This window comes from Odontesthes bonariensis, chromosome 2 (genome assembly GCF_027942865.1).
Source record: "Odontesthes bonariensis isolate fOdoBon6 chromosome 2, fOdoBon6.hap1, whole genome shotgun sequence".
Taxonomy (NCBI): Eukaryota; Metazoa; Chordata; class Actinopteri; order Atheriniformes; family Atherinopsidae; genus Odontesthes; species Odontesthes bonariensis.
Window position 1 is genome coordinate 16,099,289 of NC_134507.1, and position 27,825 is coordinate 16,127,113.

Here is a 27,825-nt window from a genome sequence, read left to right on the forward strand (position 1 = left end):
TTCTGGGCAAGCTTTCCACAAGGTTTAGGAGTGTGTTTATGGGAATTTTTGACCATTCTTCCAGAAGAGCATTTTTGAGGTCAGACACTGATGTTGGATGAGAAAGCCTGCCTCACTAATTCATCTCAAAGGTGTTCTGTCGGGTTGAGGTCAGGACTCTGTGCAGTCCAGTCAAGTTCTTCCACACCAAACTTGCTCATCCATGTCTTTATGGACCTTGCTTTGTGCACAGATGTGTAGTAATGTAGGAACAGGAAGGAAACTCTTTCCTCAAAGTTGGGAGCAGGAAACTGTCCAAAATCTTGGTATCCAGAAGCATTCAGAGTTCCTTTCACTGGAACTAAGGGGTCAAGCCCAGCTCCTGAAAAACAACCCTGCACCATAATCTCCCCTCCACCAAACTTTACACTTGGCACAATGCAGTCAGACAAGTACCTTTCTCCTGGCAACCACCAAACCCAGACTCGTCCATCAGATTGTCAGATGGAAAAGCGTGATTCGTCACTCCAGAGAACGCGTCTCCCTGCTCTAGAGTCCAGTGGCGGCGTGCTTTACACCACTGCATCCGACGCTTTGCATCGCACTTTGTGATGTTTGGCTTGGATGCAGCTGCTCGGCCATGCAAACCCATTCCATGAAGCTCCCTATGCACTGTTCTCGAGCTAATCTGAAGGCCACATCAAGTTTGGAGGTTTGTAGCGGTTGACTCTGCAGAAAGTTGGTGACCTCTGCATACTATGCGCCTCAGCATCCGCTCTGTCATTTTTATGAGGACTACCAATTTGTGGCTGAGTTGTTGTCGTTCCCAATCGCTTCCACTTTGTTATAAAAGGTCTGTAGCGACTGACCTCTGGACAAACGAACTGACAAAATGATTGGCAAATACATTACATTGATACATTTTTAACTCCATTTCCTCAGCTCATACATCCACAATTAAAACATTGAAGTACTTATTTCTATCTTTCTTAGCTTTGTGTTATATTTCTTAATTTAATCACACTCATTATCCATTCAAAGCTGAGAACACACACACACTGACTTCTTATAAAAGAGATGCTGTCGAGGCTCACTTCCTTTTAAAACAGAAGCACAAGATGGCCTCCTCAAGGAACACTCTGAAAGGTATGAAAAGTATTACAAAAAATTGTTTAAGTTGATCGAGCAAATTTTCCTTTCAGAAAGAATCCCCACCTTGAATTAAAGTGAAATTTAAAAAAATGAAAATTGAATGTGAGTGTTTTTGATATCCACCTTTCTACACTAAAGTTTAAAGTTGGTTAAAGAGGAAGCAAATGCTTCCTAACACCATTCAAAACTAAATAAAAGCAAATAGAATGACTTATCTACCTGGGCGAACATAACATAAGAGAATGGGAGACTGAAAAGAAATGGCAGCTCACTCATTGCACAAACTCATTGGTAATCAGTGACTCAAGCTACAAACGTCATATATGCTATAAATTGTGTGTGGCTAGCTGGGAGGAGATGGAGATGAGTGACTCCTCCAGCATGAGCTGGTGTCCAAGAGCCAAGCTATAGGGAGGTGGTGATCCAATCACAACCTTGCAGCTGCGCACTGCAATTTTCATACATAAGACAAAGTAACCTGACAGCACCACAGCTGTACTTATACATTTAATTGAATTAATGTCAAGACTGATTTCTATTTTTACAGAGTCCTGTCTGCTATTTATCCGTTTTTGAGGCAGAACCCAACAGACAGTCGTCAAACTTCAGATTTTGGGCACAAAATGCAAGCAACTATATGTTGATGTAGATCCTCAGGCATCAAGGTCATAGTTATCTCAAGTACTAGAACAGAAGGCAACTGGACTTATTTTCTGGTTGTTGAAGGCATTTCACTTCTCATCGAAAAAGGCCTATTCAGTTGTAACAGATTGGTGGGATATTTCAGACCTATGGACTGCTGTTGAGAGTCATTGCTCTCCTCAAAAGTGGGCCTTTTGATAAGATATGGAACATTCCAGAACATCCAGACTGGATGTTCTGGAATGTCATTGTGTACACATTCTGGAATGATCCTTATGTTATATCTTATAAGCCCTCTCTCAAATTGAACTATTATTACCTATATTATGGCTTCATCTGGATGGGTTCAGTCAACAGTGATCAGTGCAAATTCAACATCTGTCTCGAGAAGTTGGCTTACTAACTCACTAATCTATGGGCAGTGTTGGGTAAGTTACTTTAAAAATGTAATCCGTTACAGTTACAAGTTACCTTGTTTAAAATGTAATTGTAGTGTAACTTTTTGGATTACTTTTAAAAAAAGTAATGTAACTAATTACTTTTGGATTACTTTTACCTATTTATGGTATAGGATAATCTGTATATTATCTGTTTGATTCCATCTGTATTTATCACATTTATTTATACCATGCTATTTTTCTTTTCATTGTACTGCCATAACTACATTATACATTCTCTGCACATACATGCATTTCCCTCTGTAATTTATCTATTCTGCACATATCTATTAACCATCTTTCCTTACACTAGCTGTAAATAACTGCATTTTATCTCTAAATACTACATGCTGTACAATCTGCATGCATTACACTTGATAAGATGCCAAACTGCATTTCATTAATACATGTGCAATGACAATGAAGTGCTCTACTTTAGTAATAAATAAGCAAAGTAAGACTTTTACATCACAAATGTTCTCGTCTTATTTGTGACATCATAAAGAGCGTGGTTGGTTCAAGCTTGTGGCAGTTAATCTTCTACTGTATCTCACTTTGTTACAGCTGAATACACACTTCAAGATTCAAATATTTGCTTCACAAAATATTACATAGGACATCCAAGCAAAGACAAGGAAAACTACCCAACATAAACATCTACAGTGCATCAACTACATTGAAATCTTAGAAACAGTTAAAAAAAATGGCCTCATCAAAAGATATTATTCTGACAAAGTCTCACTGGGAGAGAATTCAGCGTTCACTGAAAGAACCCCAGCAGCGAAGGCAAACAAGACAAGAAATTGTAGAAAAAAACTACCAACAAGAGTGTAAACGGTTGGAGGATGAACAGCGCCCATATAGATATTTACAGAAAGAGGTTCGGATTCAGGAAAGAGAAAAGCATTTCAACAAGCTGGCTGCGGAGGAGGTTGAATCTAAAAAACAGTTGGAGGCCCTACTCGAACCGACCAAAGAGAAGCTCTTTCAACAAGATCCATGTGTCCGAAGATTTAACACGGTACTTGGAGCAGAAATGGTGAAGAAAGCAAACAAGGAACTCATAGAATTTAGAAAAAATAGAGATCAAAGCAAAAAAGAGTACGACAGAATTAAGGAGGAGGAGGTTAGGGATAGACATGTTGAGTTATGGAAAGCTCAGCAAGATAAAGAACATCAGCGGCGAGCCGATGCCAAGGCTCTATCTAAATTTCACGATAAACAGTGTCAAGAAAAGAAAGAGCAAACAAAGAGGGAAAAACAAAAGCAGAAGGAGGAACGAGAAAGTCTAAGGATCCAGGATATAATTGACGTCCGAAATTATGATGCAAAATTGGCAGAGTCAAAGAAACGAGACAAGAAATTTCTCCTGGAAAATGAGGCTGTCAAGCAACTCGGAAGAGAGATGAAGGTGAAAAGAATGGCTGAGGAGGAGGGTCAAACAAAGCATGTTCAGAGTCAAGTAGAACTGATAATGCAGAGAAGACAGGATATTCGAGATGAAATCATTAAAAAACACCAGCTGCAAACACAAAAAACATCTGAAAATCTGGCAGTCATCAAGAGAGAACAGGAAGTCAAAAAAGCTCTTTTGGAGGAGAAGATATTCAAGAATGAAGTAGCAGAACAAGAATCCAAAGAGGCAAAGAGGCAAAAGCAGGAGAGTGAAAAGAAGGCCGCAACGAAAAGACAATTTGAATATATTGCAACACAAATTAGAGAGAAAGAAGCAAAAAAGAAGTCAGAACAACAAATGCAGCTGAAGGAGAGGCAGGCCTTATTTGAGTCTGACCGACGGTTTCCAATGGAAAAAAACAAGATGGCTCTACGGAATAGACAGTATCACCTGTCATTCCGTAATGATAATGCTGCCCTTGCTGCAGAAAGACGTGCCCGACAGTTGGAATCGGAAAAAGCTGAACAAGAGGCCGAAGTGAAGTTGCAAAAGCGCATTCAGGAAAATACCAACACACTTAACCGGTATCTGAAGTCTGAACTTGCCAAGGCTAAAGACAATGGATTGAATATCACACCTCTTCTCCTAGTAAATGTAGGAGGTCAAGGTGCACTTTTCAATGGGGGAGATCCCGACTTAGATTACAGCCCCGTCCTACCTAAAGGAGTACTTCCACGGGGGGATCCATTACCCTTTCTTGGAACTGACCAGACACGCCAAGTGAAACGCAGCCAAGAAATCAAAAGCATGCATTGCCTACTACCAAACAAGAACATCAACACTCTGCCACCTCTTGTAGGACCAACCAGAAGGAGGTTTAGAGTAATGGAGTTACAGAGAAATAGCAGTGACATGTTAACCTCACTCCCTTCACTAACCGTACAATCAATACAACTGAAGCCCCACAAAAGAAATCTTTAACAATGGAAACACAGCCAAACAGGTCTCCAATTATAAAGAAGTCTTGCCATCGTTCTGAGATTACGACAGTAAGGCCTTTTTCCAGAACACCATGAAATGTGAACGACCTGAAGTATTTTCAAACTGTCAATGAGAAACACAACAGAGCTGTTTCATAAACTATGATTTTGTTAGAAAGAGCAAACAAAGAGGGAAAAACAAAAGCAGAAGGAGGAACGAGAAAGTCTGAGGATCCAGGATATAATTGACGCTAAATTTTGAAAAATAAAAAATAAACTTTTTTCATTGCATTACAGCTTTTTTTTGTTGTCACAGTTTGGTTATAAAGACAAAGATGTACAGCAAACCCTTGCAACTAAGAGGAACCAGAAAATGTTCTTTAACCCAAATTTAAATTGTAGACAATCATTTTTCTGTTTTTCCTGGGACTTCATACAGTAAATGTTTACATCATGAAATAAAAGTCATGCGACAGTATGGACACTAATGGGAACATATTCCTTTTAGCTCTGGACCAATATCCAAACCCTCCTCATGTTAAAGAACCATGCCAGGGGTCTGTGGTTAAAATGTGTGTTTAATTATCTAATTTTAACACACCTCTTTCAGTGGTTTATAAATACAATAAATATAATAAACCTCTTTCAGAGGTTTATTAATACAATTTTAAGATCTTGTAAGGTACAAATTATTTCTCTCTATGTCCTCATACATACAATCTTATATATTTTTCACATGACTATGCTTCGTTAACATGTTGATCCTCAGTAACAAAGATTCTTCTGCATACACTGTACAATACCACCCCTTTATCACTTGGGGGCAGCAGTTTCAAAGAAGAGGACTGAAGCAGTAAATTGGTCTCTTGTGCAGGGGCAGAGCACTTGGCTCTGCACTTCAAAATGACATAGGCTACTTTAATGTTTCAAATCTTAACAATATAAAGAAGAAATGATCTTGGTATGGCAATAGGTAATAGGTGGTAATACTTTACTGAGACAACTACTGTTCGAATAATCCAAAGTTTTCTTTCTATATTAATACTGGAAGTTCTCCTCTGTGACAAACTTTTGGTCCAAAGATTCCAGATATTGAAATACCTTCAGTATCTGCCCTTTCAACACATCTCGATTGCTTCAGAAGAGTGAAACTGTTTTTGTTAAAAATATTGTGATAATGCATTTTAGCGTGATAATTCAGAGTTGACAAGTGATACGTATTAGTCATATTTCAAGGCTATCATGCTATCACAGCACTTTTGAAAGTTTATTATCATTCCTTACTCTCAAAGATTGCAATAAAACCGTTGATATCAAACTTTATCAACTTTTAGATGAACGAGATGATGCATAAACGACACAGAATTACAAAACACCAAACTCTGCCGTTACTTCTAGAGCTCTTCTACAAGAATAATTTTTTGTCCATATCTAAATGAATCCATATATATAGTAGACATAGATACATTTTGGATGTGTTTTCATGAAAATGTTTAGCATTCAATTCTAAAACCTAACTTGAAATTCTTATCTTCCAGCTAGATTAAAAAAACAACATTGACACCCAAATGTTCCTCTTCTTTCCATTTCACCTGCATAAATACAAACTACAAAAGTGCCCTTTTATACTTTGATACATTTATTTATATATATATATATATATATATATATATATATATATATATATATATATATATATGTGTGTGTTTTATTTGCTGCAATGATACATATTAATTTGATATTGAAAATTTGAAATTAAACTGATCAGAAAAAAGGAAAAAGTGTAACGGGGCAACTTAAGAGGAATTTGTTATTTATCGTACTAATTTAGTCCAACCTGTTTCACATTTTAATACCTTTTAAGGGAAGACTGCAGACAAAGTGGACAGAAAAATTAGAAATCAGTGTTTTTCTCATTTAAAAATGTATGCGAATAAAGGTACATTTATTAAGATAATACAGAAATAAACAAGATTCACAATTGTCTCCATAGAAGTAATTGACTGAATGTACTTTCTTAACTATATAGGCTATAATCAACAGATTTAAGATGTAAAACAACGTTTCCCTCTGGCCTTAAGGCTTTTACGACACTAAATTACTTTTTGACCAGGTTGCTGAGATACTACCCTAAGAGCCCACCCCCTTTTGTGAACTGGAGGATTTGATTGGTCTCAGTTTTCCGCTGTCAAGGTGCAGCAACTGCAAGAAGTGAAAGTATACTAATAATTGAACGACAATACTTGAAGTGATACACTGTGTATGTATATGGAAATATAGAAAAGATTGTGTAATGTGTAACCGTCCGACTTCCTCAAGATAAGGGGGGAATGCTTGTAAGTTGAAACGAGTTTCTTTGTTTTTATGGAGACAGCACCGCTAGCTTGAACAGGGTGTATTAGGTCAGTGCTGTATCCACACAGCAAATAAAAGCTAACATTTTGATTTTGAAGCCAGTCAGAAGCTACGTCAGCTCACTTGTTATTTACACTGTTAGAAGTATTGACGTTGAGGCTACACAACTCCTTCAAAACACCCACTATGCCACGAATTGCCCATTAACCACACGTACCTTGAAGGTAATGCTTAGAGTAACGCTCTCAGATTGGTGATCGTTAGCTAGCTCGTGATAGCTTTGTTAACCTCCCAGCTGCAGCTTTTTTCATTGCTAATCGAGCATGTTTCAAGAAATTAAACCGATCTCGTGGGGAAGATACAGAAATGAAATCTGTTACTTATACCTTTACGGTACTTTGTAACCCTGAACTGCGACTCATCCACTTGAATTAGCCACAAAATATTGAAAAAAATAACCGTAGTGTGTAGCGCCTATTCAAGTTGTACCGACAGTGAGACGTAGCTACCTACTTGTTTAATGCATACAATGTTAGTGTAACAGTGTGTCATTGCTTTTATTATTTTTGGCAGTTATATTGGATTCATCTTTCGTGACCTGTCAAAGATGGATGAAACGATGGATTCTCAAAGCAGGTAAAGCATGAATTGTTTGAGCTCAAGCCTTTTGATCAAGGGAGGACACATTCTTGTGCCTTGGATGATTTTTTCTTAGTGGCTTTGTAATAGAGATCTGTGCTCACAGGTTTTGCATTTTACGGAGTGCTGTCTTGGTATTTCTGGATTGTAAGTCAGGTAAATATGATATCAGGGCCTTGTTAATTTTCATCTCCTTTCTGTTGTGTTGCAGTGTGACTGTTGAAGACAGGATGGAGGACGTAAAGAACGTTGCTCCGCAAACAGTTGGAAAAAATGAACTCCTTTGTATACCACAAAAGTCTGACAAAGCGAGAGACTGTATGCAAACAGAGAGCACGCTAGATGGCCCAGCCTCTCAGAATTCAATGGACTGTGGGTCTGCAAGTGAAGTGGATGACCCTGTGCCTGCAGGCAGTATAAAAATCCCATCTCAAACACAAGGCTCTAATGGGCAGAAATCTAAGGGGCCCGGCTCGCCTGGTCCTCATCCAGTTAAAACTCCCTGTGTTGCTGCATGCATCACAAATCCAAAGCCCACTCTTTGTCTTAATAATAGTCCCAGGATGGTTGGAAGTATACCCAGTGATATGGAAATGCTGAGCCCTGGTAGTCCAGTCTCTAAAACCATGGTCATAAACAACTCAGCAGAGAAGGATGACGGTGGAAGTGCTTGTGCGGATGACTGTGGTTTCGCAAATGCTCAGTTAATGGAGTCTCCGCAGCTTGTCAAAGACTCTGAGTCTGGAAGTTCCGCCAGAGAAGGAGTCCATCCTGTTGCCATGGCCACTGAAGATACTGTGAAAGCGGAGTGCAGTTGCTCATCTGATATGAGCCAAGACTTAGATAAAAGCCAGCCAGATGCCATTTTGAAAAGGTACATTTTTTTTCCCCTTGTCCCTGCCATTTTTTGTCTGTTATAATGAATGAGTTGCTGTTGTGTCCTCACTCCATTATGCTCACGATGTCCTTGACCTGCTGTGCTTTCATTCTTAAAAGCGTTTCAAAGCCATTGCATAACTTGGACACAAGGTGGCTGGGAACACCCATAGATGAACTCAACAGATTACCCCAGTGTGCTCCCCCTCTGTCCCACCTGAAACCAGCGCATAATCACACTGTCACAGTCAGGGTGAGTCAACAGCCACTTGATCTTGGGTCATTGTGTGTGGTGGAAAAAAAACTGCAGTCATAACAAGAATTTGCGTGCAAATGTGACTGGGCATTGTGTGCTGGGAATACAGTTGTTGTTTTAATTGGACAACATAAGATGTTAAAAAAAAATAAAGAGGCTCTCCAGATAGTGCTGGGCGGTATACCTGTTCACACCGAATACCGGTTTATAATTTCGTTATGATATGAATTTTTAATATACCGCCATACCAGTGTATTTGATGACACAACGGGGGGAACGCTGCGTCGCGCGACAGTGTTCAGTGTTGCGCTTCTAAACATGCATGTTTACTGTCTATGGGTGCGAGGTGGTAATAAGCACTTGCGTTACGCGAAGGTGAAGGTGGATAGGATAGACATGGAAAGTTCCGAAATCAAAGCTGCAGAACTAGTAGAACATGCTGACACAGAAGAACTTGTGCCAAAAAAAGGAGCCGTGTCTGTAGTTTGGAAGTTTTTTGGTTTAAAAAAAAATCCAAATGTCACTTCAAGACGCGTTTGCTAGAGGGACTGCCTATGACCTCATATTGATGCAAAAATATAATTATTGCAAGTTGCACTACTTTTTTGTATTGATTTTCATAAAAGATGTTTGAAATTTGCACAGTAAAAGTTCTGTATTTTGACTGCAATTGTGTTTGCATTCCGATTCCTCACTTCATTAGAATCATGAGTAGCACTTCTTTGTAAACAGCATCATTTTGTGGGGCGTTATTCTATGACGGTAAAATAGACCGTCCTAAATTAATCTACTGCAGTAATTCTGTTCTCAATCTGTAGAAAATGCTGTGAACACCTAATTATGCATGAAAAAAAAATACCGTGATATACCGTGATACCGTGATACCGTGATATGTATTTTTGGTCATACCGCCCAGCACTATCTCCAGATGCAGATAGAGTGAATGAGGTAAAGCTAAATGGCAGTGGGTCGAGCGGAGGCATCCTCTGCTATCTCCTCGGGGCCTGTTGTCAGAAATATTCCGATCAGACTGTCTCCCACAGGAGCACTGTCTATGCTGCTGTGTGGCTACAACATTTGGTTATCATCAGAAACCACTGTCACCAAAACTAGATTCTTCTTGTCACTAAATCGCAAACATTACTTTTGAATGTACAATTAATATTCAAATAAAATCACATTTTAAAAAGTAGGATCAGCTGTTGTGTTGGTCCGCAAGGAATGTTTGACATATGAATGAGTGATGAGCTTTAAGCACTGGGCCTACACAACACTAAATAAATTGTTACCTGTATTTATTTATTCATTCATCTCCGCTGCTCTGAACAGGGTGTTTTTTTTCTGCCTTTGTGATTCTCTGTTACAGACAGATCTCCTCAGAGAGGGAGACGTCCCAGTTCCGTACCCCACCAAGTTCAGAGATGCATGGGATGATGTGTCCGTGAAGATGCCCTGCTCCGAGAAAAATCTGTTTCCTGTGGAGACTGAGGTGTACTGGTAGTAGTCCTGCAGTCTGGCCGAAGCACGGCTTTTTATTGATACATACAATTGCACAATTACAATTTTTTTTTTTCATATCTTAAAGGATGGAGGTTTCCAGAGTCGATGGGACCTGATCCGCACCGCTTTGAAGAGAGGGTTCAAAAGTTGTCTGGATGTGAGGGTAAGACGGATGTGCTTGGCTGGACTGGACTGGACAGGAGTGTATTCAGCCTATCATAATGCCCTGAACCCTGTGAAAACGACTTGCTTCCTTATCTTCCTCTTTATTTGAGCAAATTAAATATTTAAAACATTTAAATGGGCACATGTTGTTTCGCTGGAGCTGAGCACGCTCGTTTGCAGGTTCAGAGAGAGAAGCAAATGGCAGTAACCTTTAAACATTACATCGCTGATGGTGCTCATTCATTTTTCCATGTAAACTTAAACATACACAAGCTATTCCATAAACAACCACAAGGTGGCAGAGTTTACAACAGTTATAGTTTAGGTTGTGTATAAAACTCCAATGTAATCTGTAACTACCTTGTATTCTGGTACATTAGACCTGATACAGGTTTTAAATCGTATGATGAGTTCTGAACTCCCATGTTCCTCTTCAGGATGCAATATTGAGGTACAACGTAGCCCATGCTAAGAAATGGGACTTCACTGCCTTGAACCTGCTTTGTACAGAGGTAAGCTTTTCAAAACACGATTGTTCCTTGATTTTTGTTGGTGTCTCTTCCTCTAAAGAAAAAGCCAGAAGTTTAAAATGCTACTGGCAATATGTTCGTGTGAAGAGAATCTGCTTTAAGTTCACTGCCGTGCATCATCCTCTCGTGGTACCTGGGAGTCTCACAGGAGTACCGCACAGTTAGGACAGATGAGCACAGAGCATAGCGGCAACAGCTGTTGCAGGTGAACCAGGGGGAATGTCTAGCTATTTCTTTTCTTTCCCCGTTCCCTTTACCACTTCTCATACCCCGTTCAGACAGTTGGGACTGTAATCACGTCAGTGTTGTTAGAGAAACTTCTGCCCATGAGGGATGCATATACTGGCTGTTTTATTTATTTTTTTCATTTTGACATTTTGAACTTTATAAACTGTTTACATTTCTCTCTGAAATGTTATAGATAATTATTTAGTTACACTGCCTGTCTAATGCTAGCCTCACTTAGAAGGTGGGTGTATCTCGACTTTATTTCCACTCGAAGTGCCCATTAAAAGAAGGCTGTGTCTTTGGATTTATAACCAATGACTTAAAACCTTATGCGGTTACCTACGTCTTTTTCAGCATGTATATAAATTCTTTTTGGGTAAGTCTGCGTTCTTGTTCGAGCTCTTAAGACAAGAGCATTATTCTGCTTTGAGCCAAATGTCTGTCTTTCCTCATGATGGCTTACTCGACGACATTCAAACTATTAAACACCTTTTTTTTTTTTTTTCTTGTCCTCAAAATTATTTCTCAGAGTAACTTGGAGAGCTCGATAGATCAATAGCAGCTTGAGCCTTTTATAGCTTTGTTTAATTTAATTAAAAGCCTCCATTAAATCTGCATGGATGCTAAGGAAAGCCGGCAAGACAGTAGCTCTTCCAGGTTTATGTTTAACCAGCGACTCTCGCTGTCCACTCACTAACCTGAATGCAGAGAGTACCCTTTTCTTTTTTTATATCCTTGCTGATGAGGTATTTTTATAAAGCAGAGTGTTGCTTGCAAGAGAAGGACGAATTAAGGTTTCCAAGTCCCAAGATATGACTAAAACCAATAAAGCAGCTAAATGTGCAGTGATTGGACCAAAGGGATGCATACATGTGCCAATCCACAGCAGACAAAGTGATTTATCTATCATGGAGAGTCTAATTGAAGTGAGCGTTCTCAACATTTGCCTTTTCAACTGTTTTGTGTTCATTTAGGCGAAACTATTGATTATTAATATACTGTGCGGTGTTTTTGTGCTCCGGCCTTTTTTCCTGAAGGTACGCCATGGTACACTTTAAGGTTATTGCTGACAATTGTCGTTTAACCTGCACGCTTTTAGCAATTTCTGCACAGAAATACGTGACCCCACTCTTTTAGTGCGTCTCAGTTCGAGAGTGGGAGGAGCCACTGTATCTATCAGTGAAAAATCCGACTTTCTTTTTTTTTTTCTTTTAGAGCCTTTTAGACGACGCGTCTTTAAAGCTGTTTGTGTTGCATTTGAAGTCTGAATGCTGCAGTTCTTAGTCAAGATGACCTAATTAAATCCCAAGTGACATTTTTGTAGCCCACGGGTTATTGTGAGGAGATATGTTGCACCTGGGCAAATGATTGACACTCCCCTCGATGCGTGATAGCCATAAGGAAAAAAAAAAAAAGAGTTATCCAAATTGGGGCTCGTCTGAGAATCGTCTGAGTTTTTCTCCATGCCGAATGAAACTGTCACGCTGTCACTTTCTGATGAATGTCTGAAGGCAGAGTAGGACAGCAGTCCAAGGAAAAGTGCAGCTGATGCCTCACAAGTACAAAAACATTCAGCAGCATCACTTTTCAGTTTTGTCCATTGCCGTGCTTTAAAAAATAGTACTGAAATGTCAGTTTGACACTAAATACTTAGGCAGAGCTCTTTTATAAACAGCAACTCTGCGACTTGTGACGTTTCAGCTGCCAGAAAATTAGATTTACTTGTATCCAGAGTAGATGAAAGACTAATGTATAATCAACCAGTCGCTTATCCAGCAATAGATTGGATCTGTTCTAATGATGCTCTGTTTGTCATATTAATTTATGTGAAATGTATAGTTTGTGTGTTTCGCCTAATAGTGTGGCCAGCTGCGTTAGCTGTGGAAAGGCCGGGGCATCATCGCTCTGCCCTCATCCTGACACATCACCAACTACCATCTATTAGTCCCGCAGGAGCACTTTATGATGTCTGTCAGCTCATTACTTCTGACAGCATTTAGTCAGACCTGGTCTGCAGCCATATAAATGCCCCTGACCAAATCAGCCGAAGAGGTCCTCGTGTTGAAAATCAAACCAACCTGCCACTCTCCCCACAATTGGTTATTTGCATTTGCTCCAGAAGGTCCATTTTATCAGCACAAGCTTCCCTGCTTACCTTGATAGAATAAGGCGAGAGATTGATGACAGTGACATTCGAAGCCAATACACTCATAAATGATTGCGCTGTAAATCTGGGTGCATGATGGAATAACTGGATATTTATTTTAGAGGGAATTGCAGATGGATGCTGAGGTAAGCTACAGTCTGAAGTATGGATACCTCGGCCGTAGCGGGCTCCTTTTCAGATTGATGGTGGTTTCCTTTGTAGCTGGTTCTGTGCAGCTTTGCAGCATTTTCTACTTTTTTTTCCCCCCCTGAAACATTGGCATTGTTGATATCAGAAGTATAAGACATCAGCTTATAACAACACTAAACCCTAGCTGTCTTCACGGAAACTGGAGCTTGGTTGCTTGAGAGAACATTGTGCAGATATTGGTTACTGGTATTAGGTTATGATCTCAGGCTCAGTGTCAGACTGTTATTAGATCATTTAGTTCTGCACCTTAGGACAATGACTTGCACATATGCATGTGAAAAGGAATTTGCATGCCGAGCTCTTCATGTTTCTTCTATAATATTCCCTGCAAACTGATGTTTTTACCAAACATTCATGGAAAACGTGGTTGCAAACCAGTATTATCAGTCATCGCTGCATGTTTGAGTAGGCAGATAGCATGACATAGATAAACCATTAACGCGTAACATCAGCTTTTATGTTTTGGCTTCTTTTCCCCCCCAGTATCTTGAGCATTGTGAGGTACAACTTCTGTTTGAGCACGTACTGCCTGCCATGGTTGACTTGGCACTCGGTGCTCCTGATCTCTGCACAAAGGTAAGGGTTCACTATTTTGCCTTTGTACTATACAGTCTATTTTAAGTTGTCTGTTTTAATTGTCTTAACTTGTCAAGACTTCATGATTTCATATTATGGATCATGATTACTGTATGTGGTAGCTCCTGTGGTAACAAAAGGAATTGTTTGACGTCACTCATTGGACCGACCAACAACATATAAAGGAAAGTTTGAGGAGCTCAGTGTGAACCAGAGGAACAGGTTTATTTATTTCCACGTTAGTTGAGGAGTGTCTCATGGAAGCAACTTTAATCAGCTGCTTTATTCCAAAATGATCAAGTATATGCAGTCAGCAGGTTAACTGGTAGTTACAGCTGGTTCTAGATAATGAATTCACACGATCCATTTCAAGAACTATTTCATTATAAAAGAGGACTGAGAGAGGAGAGGACCGTGACAGCTCCTGTCATCCCTTCCATGTGTTATGCTTGTGCAGTTGAGGAAACTCCACTTCCCTTTTTCACTTTCAGTGCCGTAAGCTTGGACTGGGTGTGAATGTTGAAATTCTGCACCAGTAATGCTTTTTTTTCTCTCATGAGCAGTAGATTTTGGGAAAGGACCTGTCTTTTAATCACATCACATGGAGCCGGGCCATGTCATAGATCTTTGAAATGTCATCTCCATTTGTCTTTGTTTGTATCCCCTGTCATCAATTACAGCAATCCAGGAATTACAAGATTGATATTTTTGTAATCATATTACCCATTTCAGTGTCTTCAGTTTAATTTAATCAGCTGAAATCAACTCCCACTCTGAGAAGGACAGGAGACCTGCTGCAGACTGACAGCTATGCTCCAGTTTAAATAAACGAGCCAGTTTCTGGTTACAGGTTTCATCTGGAAAAAAAAGCTGTATTTGTAACAGTGAAGCTTTCAGACTGCCTCTGCAGTATTAAGTGTGAAAGCTAATGCCTATGTGTGTCTTATTAGAGCCTGTATTGATCTGCTAACTGGGCAGCCTTGGGAGGCTCTTTAGCCCTAATCAGTGAAGATAGATGTGCCCCTGTGTGTCTGCCTGAACGAACCTGAGGGAGAGCAAGAAAACTGGGACCTTAATTACTACCACCCATTTACCTAATGGAACCCTCCTCGTCTCCTGTTTGCTAGATCGCTAAACGAATTTCTGCCCTCATCAGCCCTCCCACCTACACTGTTGCACCCACAATGCACTGTATGTTTTCACACCATCTGTCCTTGTTTGATTCGTACATTATCTCTTAGTTTTTGCCTTTTTGCTCCGACGCCTCGCGTTTGGTCCTTTCGCTGTTTTGGTTTTGATTCTTTCCCTCATTGTTTTTCTCTTTTCAGCCAATTCCTTTACTCAAGTCACAGAGGAACCATTCTCTGACTTTGTCTCAGGTGCAAATAGCCTGTCTTCTGGCCAACGCCTTCTTCTGCACATTCCCCCGACGCAACTCCCGCAAGTCGGAGTACTGCAATTATCCCGAGATCAATTTCTACAGGTAAAGGCATAATAACATGGGAGGAATCATTGAATCCCTCCGTAAGCCATTACTCCCAAGTAGACAAAAGAGATGTGCCCAGGAGTTGTTGCAATAGCACGGTCAGATTTCCTCACATTGTTTTCTGTAGAGTAATGTCCACTGACTGGGCATCAAACATAAACATTACTAGCTTTGTAAGTGTGGTAGATTTTTGTTTTAGAGGCTGTAATAATTGCCTGCCATTCGAGGTAAACTCATTTCCATCAGGGGGCACTACTGCCTTAGAAACTGTTAATGGAGGATTCCCTATTTTTTTTTTTTACTCAGCTTCCCTTCATAATGTTATTGGCCACAAAGTTCACTGCAAAATGTAGTTTTTTTTTTTTTTTTTTTTTTTTTTAAATTTGGATGCAGTAATTGATAGCATGACGCTATGATTGTTGAAAAATGGATATTTTTCAGTGTTTCATTTGTTTTTGTCAAAAATGTAATTTTCCCAGTGTGTGCTGTAACTGCATCTGTCACTGGGAAGACTTTAAGGATGGGTTTGTGGGATGGGAATGTTTCTCAGTCTTTCTGTTACACCCTTTACGTGGGAGGGAGATCAAAGTGGGAGGGTTAAATTGGTGTTCTCTGTTTCTGCCTACTTGGTGTCAGTGTTCTGTGGAGAAAGCCTGGGACGGCTGATTGAAACAAATTGTTTTGATGTAGCGTTTTCAAGTGCACACTTGTCTGCTGGTCTCTGGCTTTCCACGATCTTGAGAGGTCACTTCATTTAGAAGAAAGGTCATTAACGCATGCGTGCAGTCGAAGCTTAGCATTTAGTGACGGCTGTTGCATCTGAAGAACATAACCGGTGTAACAGTGTGGAAGGTAGAAGAAGGTATGAGTGTGTTGCAAGCTTGCTGTTTTGCTCTTCTTCTTTTGAGGAACGACTGAAAGAATAGTTCAGAATTTCACAAATTTACTTTTTAGTGCATCTTGACCTTTCATTCACTTGCAAATTGAGTTTTAGTTCACTCAAATCGGACCGTTTAAAAACACTGAAGTCCAGACTCTCATGTCCTTCCATGATTTATCACACCCATTTACCTTCTTCTCGTGTCCGTCATGCTTACCAAACGACGCCCGTGCAAATGTCCTGTTGACATGTTCGTTCTTGCGATACGCCTTTACAAGTGGGTCAGCATAGACGGAGAGCAACTGAACTTTAATTGCTGTCTGTAGAAGTATACAGATCAATTGGTCGGATGAATAAATGAGCCTATCTTTTTCGTTAGTTTTTTGAATAATTGCCTGAGTGTACTAAGCCGATTAACTAACGGGTTTCATTTGTGGATGGTTTTATTGCTGTAGAAACGTAGACATAGACATACAAGTTACATAAACAAACATGGACGTGACATTTGGCACTGCCCCTTGTCAAATGAGTTGGCAACCTACCTGCTGACCCCAGTGCATTGACTGGCACAGACTAACATTTGCAAGAACAGTGCTGTAACTTCCTGGGGGTAACGATAAGGCTTTAATTCTTATCTTTCCAATCACTAAATGCTTAATTGATTAGAGTATAAATGCTGCAGTTGGAAATACGATGCAAAAAAAAAAACCCTTAGGCCACTTAGGAAAGGGTACAATGCAGTACCCAGGGCCCCAGAACTTAATTGTCGTAGTGCTGATCATTTCTGCCATTATTAATTCTGTCTTTGATAATGGAGAACTGCTCATCATTGGAAGCTGTGTGTGAGGCAGACGAACAGCGGCATCACACAGAGCTGCTGAAGTTAGTAAACGATTGAGTTGAATAGTTTCAAAAAATCATGCATGTTAGGTTGACCACCTGCTGGTGGTGGTCGGAGGGGCCGATGGCGCCAGTGCATGGCAGCCTCGCCTCCGTCAGTGTGCCCCTGGGCAGCTGTGGCTACAATCCAGTAGTCTGCCACCATCAGCATAGCACTTTGAGATTCCGTATGAAATGAAAAGTGCTTTACAAATGTAATTGATTATTATTATTATTATTACTATTAAAGTTTTGTATCTTTTGTTCAAATATGTCAGCCCCTTAAAAAAACAAATAAATAAACAAAATCCCACTCCTGTCAATCATCACTTTAGTCACGTTTTTTTAGGAAATACCTGTGTACATCCCTGCTGTTTATACAGGCAAATCATTCTTCTATGATGCATTTAGTTTTTCCCTGACCAGTTCTTATTTAAATCGAGTAGTAGAGACAAGAACTTTTGCTCCAATTTGACTACAACTCTGGAAAATAGTTGTTATGATTTGACTTTGAGCTGACGAAGCCTCAAATTAGTTTTTGTTTTTATCTCAATCACTTACGTTGAGATCCTGTTAAGAATGGGTTTCATAATAATGGCCAAAATGAAGAAAAAAAAGTGATCACAGTAAGAAAAACTCTATTTCTATTTCAGTGTTCATCTCCACACTGTTGTTTTCTGAAGGATCACATGTTGACAGCCAATTTGAACTACTGCTGATGACGGCTACAGTCTTGAGATTGTTTTATTGGGTGAGGTGGGGTTGGTAACAGAGCTATAATAAGATTTTGTTCTGAGCTTCATTACTGTGTTTTGGGACAGTAAAACCCTCATTATAACCCGTACACTGTCCAGATATCCCCTCAACTCAGTTCCCCGACGCTTCTTTCCCATTACTGACAGTAAGGTGCAGTATATTAAGTTGTTGTTTTGCCTGGCAAGCTGGAGACGTTGGTTTGGTAATACCATGCGTGGATTTTACTTATAGTTTGTGAATAATCTGAAATGGTAAATTACTCTTCAATGGTTCTGATCTTCCCTCGTCTGCATGGGTCGTAACTGCTGTCCAAGTGAGCATCTGCTCTCTCTTGGATCTAAGCAGTGTCGTTTGATGAATCCCAAAGTCTAATCGATTATCTGTGATTTATTACACTCTTCCCTCATTCAGCTCTGTCATTTTATCTACACCTTCATTGCAATTTCTGTAGCAACAGTATGTCATCTGTATGAGTGCTGTAACAATGTTAGCATTGATTTAGTTGCAAAGTGGGCTTTTTCAGGACCACTTGGGCCAGAATTTCTGCCTACAGCTGAATACAGGAAGGAGCAAGAGGGGTGGAGGAGGAAGCTGGGGTGTTTCTGAGAAGATAAAATCAGACAAGACAACCACTGCAGTCTAAAATGGGCCCTGGATCGTTACCCACCCCCACCCCCTGCCCACCCCGTCCTCCATCTCTCTTTAATTGAGGGAGTGTCCGTCACTTTGCTTATCGGCTACAGTAGCGCTCTGTCTCTGGCAAGCAGAGCAGCAAGCAATCTACTGATTGCTGTTTTGGCAGAAGTGTCAAGGTTTGTCCTCTCTTAAGTGATGGATGGATTCAAGGCGCAGCAAAGAAAGCGGGAGACTCACCGCTTTATTTTGTGTTTTCTGATGTTTGAGAAGGAAACAACAGAGATCTTGTTTAGGAATGGTTAACAAGGAAAGCTGAAAACTGAGGAACGAATCATCTGCTTTTCTTTTTTGTTTGAATCATTAAGAGATAGTCAACTTTATTGGATTTTTTTTGATGGGTAATATTAAAGCTGTCATGTGAGTTTTATGTGGTAAATAAGGTTAAAATGGATAAGAACCAAACGTGGCTGTACTTAAGTGAAAACTGTAACAAACACATTCCGTCTCATCTTTTATTATTGAAATGAAGAATTGTGAGTGAGTGTAATCAGTTGCCATTCAGTCTTCAATAAGAACTTGTTAGCCAAACTGGCTCTATGGGAGTGAATGTGTCGGTGGGGAAGTTCACGGTACTTTTTAGGAATTTAAAATGGAGGAGAAAGCCTCACTTGATATGCAGGAATTACATTTAATAAATAAAATTTTTTTTTTGTTTGTACTCACTAAAGGACTTTTTAGTGCACTAAATTTTTAATTTCATTCGGTCCTGCTGTTTTTATTTCTTTACTGAATTGGAGAGAAAGCAGTGGGAGAGAAAGAAGAATGCTGAACTGCAATTAGTCATTAGCTTAGGTTGCTTTTAATGGAGGGAGGCTACCAGTATGGGGTGGCTTAAGCTGTCCATCCACCGCTTTCTCCCTGTTCTTCCACCCTAGTTTTAGCAATAACTCTAAGGAACTGAGACAGGGCCTCAGGCATCGCCATTGTAGGAACGATGTAGGTAGAAGAGACATCACGCCTGTTAGAAAGCTTGACCTCACTCATGTTGCTGTAGCATGGTTGTGCAGTGAGTTATAGATGATGTCCAACTCCAACCTTAATGCCACTTTTCTGTTGCTAGTGCGACACAATGTTTGGATCTGATATCATGTGTATTTTTCTTTTTTGACGTTGTCAAAACTTTTATATATATAAAATTTTATAAAATAAAAAAAATTTATAAATAAAAAAAGGAATGCATGAAGTCTTTTCTGAGCTGAAGTTCTCCATTGCTTTTTGTTTCAGGTTGTTTGAAGGTTCTTCATCAAGAAAAATTGAGAAACTAAAAACTCTGCTGTGTTACTTTAGGAGAGTCACACAAACCAGTAAGAATGACCAAAATGACGTTTGCAGTTGGTTATCTTGAATGCTCTGTTGTCATTTCATTAACCTTTTTTCTTCTTGTTTATTCTTTCAAGAGCCCGAGGGTCTTGTGACTTTTACTCGACAAGTGCTCATCAGCCCACTAGACTGGGAGAGGTAATGGTCACGATTCTGTTGCGACATAAATCTGAAACCTGCATAATTGTATTTAGCAAAGCTGCTGACAGCACCTCACATCAGATTTAGAACTACTTCTTTTTCAGCCCTTTTCTTTTGCTACCCATTGTTCACATTTGTTTGGAGACCCTTTTCCAAAAGCTTTTCGGTTGTTAGCATTGTGATGTGGGTGCTCATTCTTTACATTTTAGTTGTGCAGAGAAGGGGGCGGCTGGAAAGCGTGATTACATTTGGTTATGATCTAATTTGCTTTGATTAAAAATGTATGCAAAGCCCTCTTAGCATAATTGAAGCCAAAATGTTTTCAATCTTGTTTTGTCCAGCTGTCAAACCCAACTGACGCGTCTACATATCACCTGCAAAGGGACGATTGAGACTGATGGATATGGGATGCTGCAGGTAAGAATTCCTTTTCACTTTTGCTTCAAATGAAGAATACAACTAGTAATTGAATGTTGCCTAATAATTGTCTCTCGTGCATTAAAAATGATGAACAACAAGAAAGAAAAAACTGTCAAGCATTTTTACACTGGTCAATAACACCAGCTTTTAAGTGCAGCGGGATCGTGTTCAGTCAGCGTGTTTGTTGGGTTAATGTATTGGTTCAAGCTTCAGTCTGCAAAGATGGGATCACACGATCTGATTGTGAACGCTTATTGTTTTTTATATGATGATGCTGAGTTTAGGGCTACAGGAATGAGTGCAGCTCACTTTCTTTGATCGCGAACCCGCAAGTAACATCAATTATGGAAACTTGACGGGGATAAGTTTTTTTTTTTTTTTTTTTTTTTTTTCTTTGTTGTTGTTTTAAAAAGACGAGATTTATTGCTGTTTAGGTCATGTAAGACAGCTGGCAGCTTATTCTAAGTACTGCTGTGTTGGTCGGACATCTACTGTAATGCTTCCCTTCATGTTGTTACATGTTTCTCCCGTGGGAGTTCGTGGTAGTTACCGGGCTGGTTCTGAATACATTGTTTACCCCACAGCGCAGAAGATGAACAAGCTACTACTCAGTGTTAAACATGCTACTTTTGGTTTCAAAACAACAATTAGTGTGTAACAATCTAGTGTGCTCCAATGCTTAGAGCTTACAAACCTGTTACTTCTTTCCATACTTCCAACCATTATTTCCTTCTTGCCTTCAAAGAGAGAGACTAGTTCACTTTTTATTCATATCCATTTAACTAATTGGTTATTTATCTGCGTGTCTCTATCCTTTCAACCTTGTCTGTATTCCTGGGTGGCTGGTGCGCTTTTTTTATTTTTATAAATTTTTTTTTACTGTAGTTGACAGCTTATGTATACACTTGAGTAGCTCAGAGTGGCAAGGGTGGAGGAGAGGACCCTTGGGTGAGGGATGAAGGGAAAAAGGGAGGCACTTGAAGAAGAAGATGACGACGAGGGTGAGTTATTTCACTGGGGTGACCCAGTGGGCTCAGGGCTCTGCCGACGGATTGATGGCAACCTCAGCAGGCTGGACACTGTCTGTGTGTTCAGCTTCGATAGGGCAGAGTGGGCTGTCATCCTGTCAGGAGTTGGGATTGAAGTGTGTGGGATAGGACTGGACCAGTGAGGAGGGTGTGGAGTAGGGCGACTGGTTGGAAAACATGCACACATGCATATACAAACACACTCTCTGTCACAGATTGATGTAGCTTTGGGCCACTGAGCAGAACCTTCACCCCTGACAGGATGTATAAGTATCAGCATTGTGATTGAATGGGATGCTCTTTTATCCATTCCACAAAAATAAGAACTGGACTTCCAGAGCATTAAGGTCTAGAATCACACTAAAATATTTCATTCGTCATCGATCCCATTACTCTTGGATTTGTATGTTCATTTATTAATGTTACAGAAATGAAATGAACCTCATGGCAATGATTAACAAGAGGCCAGAGTTCCATTGTTGCCAACATTATCCTAATGCTTACACGCTGACCTGTTTACCACCGTAGTTTAGCATGTTCAGAAGCTAATAGGGTTGGGCGATGTCTTCTTAATTGGCAGAAGACGATGTTTACAGTGAAACATCGTGATGGACGATGATAGGGGGGGTGGGGGGGCTACGACTCATGATCTAATAATAATAATAAAATTATGATCAAATAATAATAATAAAACGGTAGTATATAAGCTACATGGTGATGATTCTACACAGACTTCCCAGGCTTTATAAAGCCCCTTACAGCTATAAAAAACATCCTTCCATTGCGTTTGAATGGCCCGAGCCAGAATGTCACTATTCCATAGATAGCCTACTTATATATAATATAATAATAATCTACTAACAACGGCAATTTAATGGTAATAGGCCTACATTTAAAACTATATTTTTTGTTTTACTACCTACAACCCTAGAAGCTAACATGCTGTCATTTGTAAGCCAAGTTGGATGCAGGGAAGTTAGTTGTATCTGTTAGTAAGTTAGAAAATTGAGCAAGTTATGGGATTAATGTTGCTGCTAGTTAAAGAGTCAGTAGACTATCAAAGTGATGCATTCTGACCAAGAATGAGCAGAAACATTAATGGGAGTTTGTATAATAATTAAAAGTATCAAATTGAAACTACATGACATTTAAAAACAACCAAGGGGTGCACCTGTACCATTTTGTTGATATAATGATTATTCTATCAAAATGAAAAGATAACAGCCTCATTAAAGTATATTGGGATTGGATGTCTTATGCCACAAATGTCTGAGAAGAATCCAGCAAGGTACTGATGAGGTATATTTTAAGGAGCTGGTTAAAGTAAAGCCGGCTGGTGACGCCAGATGAAAAAGTTGAGCGTTAACCAAAGGCATTTAATTGAAGCCTCAGTGGATCATGAATCGGTGTTGAAAATTTCACGGCAGTTTATCTAAAAGGTCAACTTTAGCCAGGACCCTAGTGCTGGACCTGCTTCACATCATTGTAGTCACACTACTAACTGAAAATGTCACTGGCAATTCTATTTAAGACAAAAGTTAGAGAAGGCTGGGACACTGTAAAATGTAAATTATATACTTTATATTTATATAAAATGAAGACTAAATATAGGGATTTGCAAATATTAAGAAAAACCTTTCATTCAAAATATGACATAGAAATGAAATGAAGACATTTTTACTGTTTCCTGAAAAAGAAATCGCTCATCTAGAATATAAGGGAAGCAGTGTTATTGACAGTTATAGCATTTCCCCTCACAGTAAAACAAAGAATTCCCCTTTTTCTTTAAAAACGAAAGTAGTGCAGTTTATTTTCTCTCTGTGGACTAACGCTGAATGGAGTTGCCTCGTGCGGTATGCCATTCATGCTAACTTTGCATTAGTGCTCTGCTCTCCAGTAAGTGTTGGTTTTATTGGCATTTGAACTATTCTTTTAGATTTCATGGGCTTTGTGTTTAGCTAGGATTTCCTGATTTGATTATTGCGAGCAGGAAGCAATAGAATCATCCTCAGACATTTATCTGGGTTAAATGCCCACTGCGGGTTACGGATAATGAGACGCTAATGGAGTTGTTTTTTTCAAATAATGTGAGTGACAGCAGCAGCAAAACTTCATAGTTCTGTCGGATTCACATTAATTAAGTGGGTTACACATATATTTGTATCAGTATTAGTTTTTATTTTGACTACATTTTCAATGTCAGTGCAACTTGCACACCATAGATCTGTGCAATGAGGTGAGATTAATGGTTTGGCAAACTGAGCTGAATGCCAGAATTTTCAGTGTCACATGTGTTGCTCTCGTTTGAATAAAGTTTAAGAAGTAACACAAGTTAGAAATGTTTCTGAGCAAAGCCGTACAGTCACAGTGGAGTAAACTGTGCATCGTTCTGTCACAGACACCGAAGTTGGTGATGCAGAAAAATCAGTTTTTATATTTGATTTTGATTTGATTTGAGCAGCTGATTGAGCTTTCCAGAAGACAACTAAAGCCCGTATAAAGACGGGCGGAGTCCGCAAAAAGAGTGGCACAAGCCAAGGCAGAAGTATTTCAGTGCTTGTTAACAGATGCTGTAATCCTGGACATGTCAGTTTAAAGGAGGGGATCTGTGCCTGGAGCGTTAAACCTGTAGCCGTGAGTTTACATCCATGTACAAAGAAAGTTCGCCTGTTTTATTTTGGTGGAAGTGTACATCTTACCCTGAGCTGCTGCCAACACAGTCTGTAACATCATTAGCTCAGTCATTGACAGGTTACAAACATAACATCCTGATGCTTTTATTGTGTTCTCTGGCAATTTAAGTCTTAATAAAACATTGGATTCATTCTATGCAAATGTTTTCCCCTCAAAACAATCAGCACAGTGAGGTTATATTTAAGCACTTTGACACATCCAGTGCTTTTAATGGTGTGGGAACAATCACCTCATCTTGACTGTCACCAATTAACCTGACATGCATGTTTTTGGACGGTGAGAGAAGGCCGGAGTACCCGGATAAAAAAAAACCACGCATACACAAACTAGACTAGACTGGAAATGCAACACTGAGGCTGTTTTCAAGAACAGAGACCGAGCGGACTGTGATTTTTATAGAAGCTTAGGTCCTTCAGCGTTAGCACCAAGATGTTGCACGTCTTCTATACGTCTGTGGTGGAAAGTGCATCTACTTTGTCGACGTCCGTTAAGGCAGCAGGAACAGAGTCAGCGGCTCAAAGGAACCTAACGTCCTAATAAAGAAGGCGAGCTCTGTGCTGGGGACTGCTTTGGAGCCCCTGGAGGCGATTATGCAATGAGGAATATCTTAAAAACTGCTCAGCATTATGGACAATACTGTACACCCTCTAGATAACTTCGTCATCAAACCGTGCAGTGTGTTCAGTCAGAGTCTTCTTCGGCTCCACTGCACCTAATAACGTGAAGTCATTCCTTCCCACTCAAATGACTCTGCACAATTACTATTTTTACATTTACTTATGACTACTAACTGTTTTGATTCTTAATGCTGCAAAAATGTTTGTATTTTTAATTATTATTCACTTCAGTACTTTCTGACAACTCAGGGGTTGGGCCATTTTTTATCAACATGTCCATGTCTTTTTTTCGTATAGGTGGACTTTGCAAACAGGCTTGTAGGTGGCGGAGTCACAGGACATGGACTCGTCCAGGAGGAAATCAGGTTCGTCATCAACCCCGAACTCATTGCCTCTCGCCTCTTTACCGAAGCTCTGGAACACAACGAATGCCTCATCATCACAGGTGTGTCGTCGCTCTGTCACACACTCACACACGTGCTGTCATGTACTGGCATATAGTTTTTCTCAATGTCTTTGTTGCGGGGACATTCCATTGACACTCATTCATCAGCCCCTGACCCTAACGATGTCTAACTTGCCTTGTACCTAACTATAACTTAATGCTAACAAGTAACCTCAAAATCAAGCGTTTTGAGTATTACAATTTAGTAACTACATGTACAGAAGGGCCAGATAAGGTTTTTATTTTTTATTTTTATTGTGGCGTTTTGTCAGATTTTGGTCTTCCGAATGCACTTAAGCCTTTAGATTTAAATTTTTATCATCCGGTTCTCCTGAAAATCCTTTTTTTAATTTTCTGAATCATGGCTCATCTTTAACTGAAATGTTTCTACCTCCTCGTCTCAGTTGTTGATTGAAAAAAGAAAATAGATATGGAGTTGATTCAAATAATTCATATCCCAGCTTAAAAAGGTTTTCACCAAATCAGGAAATTTTACAAGTTCAAATTTTCATAGATGTGGGACCTATTTGGTCACAAGTCGTCATGGAGCAGACAGTCAGTGTGCCAAGTTTGGCACTGAAAAATACTTTGCTGAAGAATTGTAAATAGTTGGCAAAGTGTATTCAGACAGCCCGACTTAAAGCAGATGCAACATCATCCCAACCCATACAGAACCCACAGAGGACACATGTATATGATAACAGAATAAACCTGGAGGAGGACAATATATCAATATTTTAGCCTGTGTTCCTTAAAACAAATTCAAACAAATGGTTACATATATTCTTTCAAATTTACCCTCATTACTTTTGTTATTTCGTTGTCTTACAAAGAGATGTTTCCTCACTGGTTCATGGACCATTTCAATACTGCCTTGATTTATTAATCAGCCAACTGACTGATGCCCACATTATATCTACTTGATTGGTGCTGGTTAGAACAGCCACTTTCCCTGTTTTGATTCTTTTATAAATCCTTTAATGATTTAGTCATTTAGTCCCATTTGATGAACTCGTCTCCTTCATGTGAAGACATGATTTTAACTTAGGTTTTTGTAAACTAAAACTTAAAGAAATGACTTCACTGGATTGATTCTCTAACACCCAACAGAGGAGATTTAGGGCGTATTCACACCTACCTCGTTTGGTCCGGACCAAACGACCAAACGGACCAGATTTCCGTTGGTTCGGACCTTTTGGGATGGTCTGAATACAAACCACCGAACTCTGGTCCGGACCAAACAAGCGGACCGAGACCGAGCTGAAAGGTCGGACTCGGTCCGGATCAAACGAACCCTGGTGCGGATCTTTTGGAGGTATGAAAGCAGACCGGACCTAATCCCAGATTTTTTGCTTTTTTGTACCTCGGGAGCATCCGTCGTTTGTCTGCTGCTAGGTAACAGAACAGAGCGTCGTTCTTCTAATTACTAGACCGGCTGTGGTAAAGCTAACGAAAGACCGAAAATAATATTTCTAGACCGAAAATGAGTAGGGGACAAACGTGGGCCGAAGAGGAGACCCGTGCTCTTGTGGACGTTTGGGCAGATGCCCACATATCATATACGTTGAAAAAACATATAGTTTTGATTATATTAAAAGCAATAACAGCACGGAAAGCGTCCATGACTACATTCACTTTTGAACTTAGCACTTTGTGTTGCGCGTGTCGATTCTGACCAATAGCCGAACGACTTCAGGGCGCGTGGCTTTGATGACATATTTTGGTCCGTTTACTGAAATGTACAGTCTGAAAGCGAACCGCACCAAAATGAAAAAAAAAGGTTCGGACCAAAGCAAGTGAACTATCGGACTTTCCTGGTCTGAATACGCCCTTATTGTACTTCGATAAAAGTGAAGAGACTAAGACTTCTTTGGCACACTGTCAATGTGCTTTTCTTGTTGCTTATGGGCTGGGTGTAAACATCAGAATTGAGAAAAGTAACTAAGATCCCCTTACCCAGATTGGTTATTTCCCTGAGAAAACACCCACATTGTAAAAATCGACCTCGGTCTGAGTGTTGTCTGTTTTGTGTGGCGCCATGTTGTCTTCTTTGAAACTGACATCTCTTCTAAGTGACCTTCATTGGTTAGTCACCGTCTCCCTCCTTGCGTCCCATCACTCACCTCCCTCCCTCATCCCTCCCTCTTCCCTCCTCCTCCTCCTGTCCACTTAACATTATTACATTTGGACAGAAAGGAATTTATAGCCCAACTAAGGTCATTGCTGCACTAATGGAATGGGCCAATTGCGCCATAGAATCATTAAAGCTTGCAGAATATTCCATGCACGCATGCAGTGTTTCCTCTTAAAATCCTGTCCCTGTTTCTGGACTCTTTTCATTAGTCTCTTTTTTTCTTTTCTTTTCTTTAAAGTTTGTCATGTATTTTCTTTCAAAG

General features: G+C 39.8%; 1 protein-coding gene across 2 annotated transcripts in view; it reads left to right on the forward strand.

The window, feature by feature from the left end:
- The first annotated feature begins 6,764 nt into the window (after positions 1-6,764).
- Positions 6,765-27,825, forward strand: part of parga (poly (ADP-ribose) glycohydrolase a) — a 28,451-nt gene continuing 7,390 nt past the window's right edge. Inside the window, exons 1-13 of one of the 2 annotated variants that reach the window (XM_075478331.1) lie at positions 6,765-6,922; positions 7,515-7,577; positions 7,792-8,454; positions 8,577-8,709; positions 10,079-10,201; positions 10,298-10,375; positions 10,815-10,889; positions 13,975-14,067; positions 15,396-15,550; positions 19,989-20,068; positions 20,162-20,222; positions 20,567-20,642; positions 25,282-25,429. In XM_075478331.1, the coding sequence (XP_075334446.1) occupies positions 7,549-7,577; positions 7,792-8,454; positions 8,577-8,709; positions 10,079-10,201; positions 10,298-10,375; positions 10,815-10,889; positions 13,975-14,067; positions 15,396-15,550; positions 19,989-20,068; positions 20,162-20,222; positions 20,567-20,642; positions 25,282-25,429 (1,714 nt within the window). In that variant the 5' untranslated portion in view covers positions 6,765-6,922; positions 7,515-7,548. Of the gene's footprint in view, positions 6,923-7,053; positions 7,166-7,514; positions 7,578-7,791; positions 8,455-8,576; positions 8,710-10,078; positions 10,202-10,297; positions 10,376-10,814; positions 10,890-13,974; positions 14,068-15,395; positions 15,551-19,988; positions 20,069-20,161; positions 20,223-20,566; positions 20,643-25,281; positions 25,430-27,825 lie in introns of those variants that run through there. The other variant, XM_075478332.1, reaches the window with a different exon arrangement.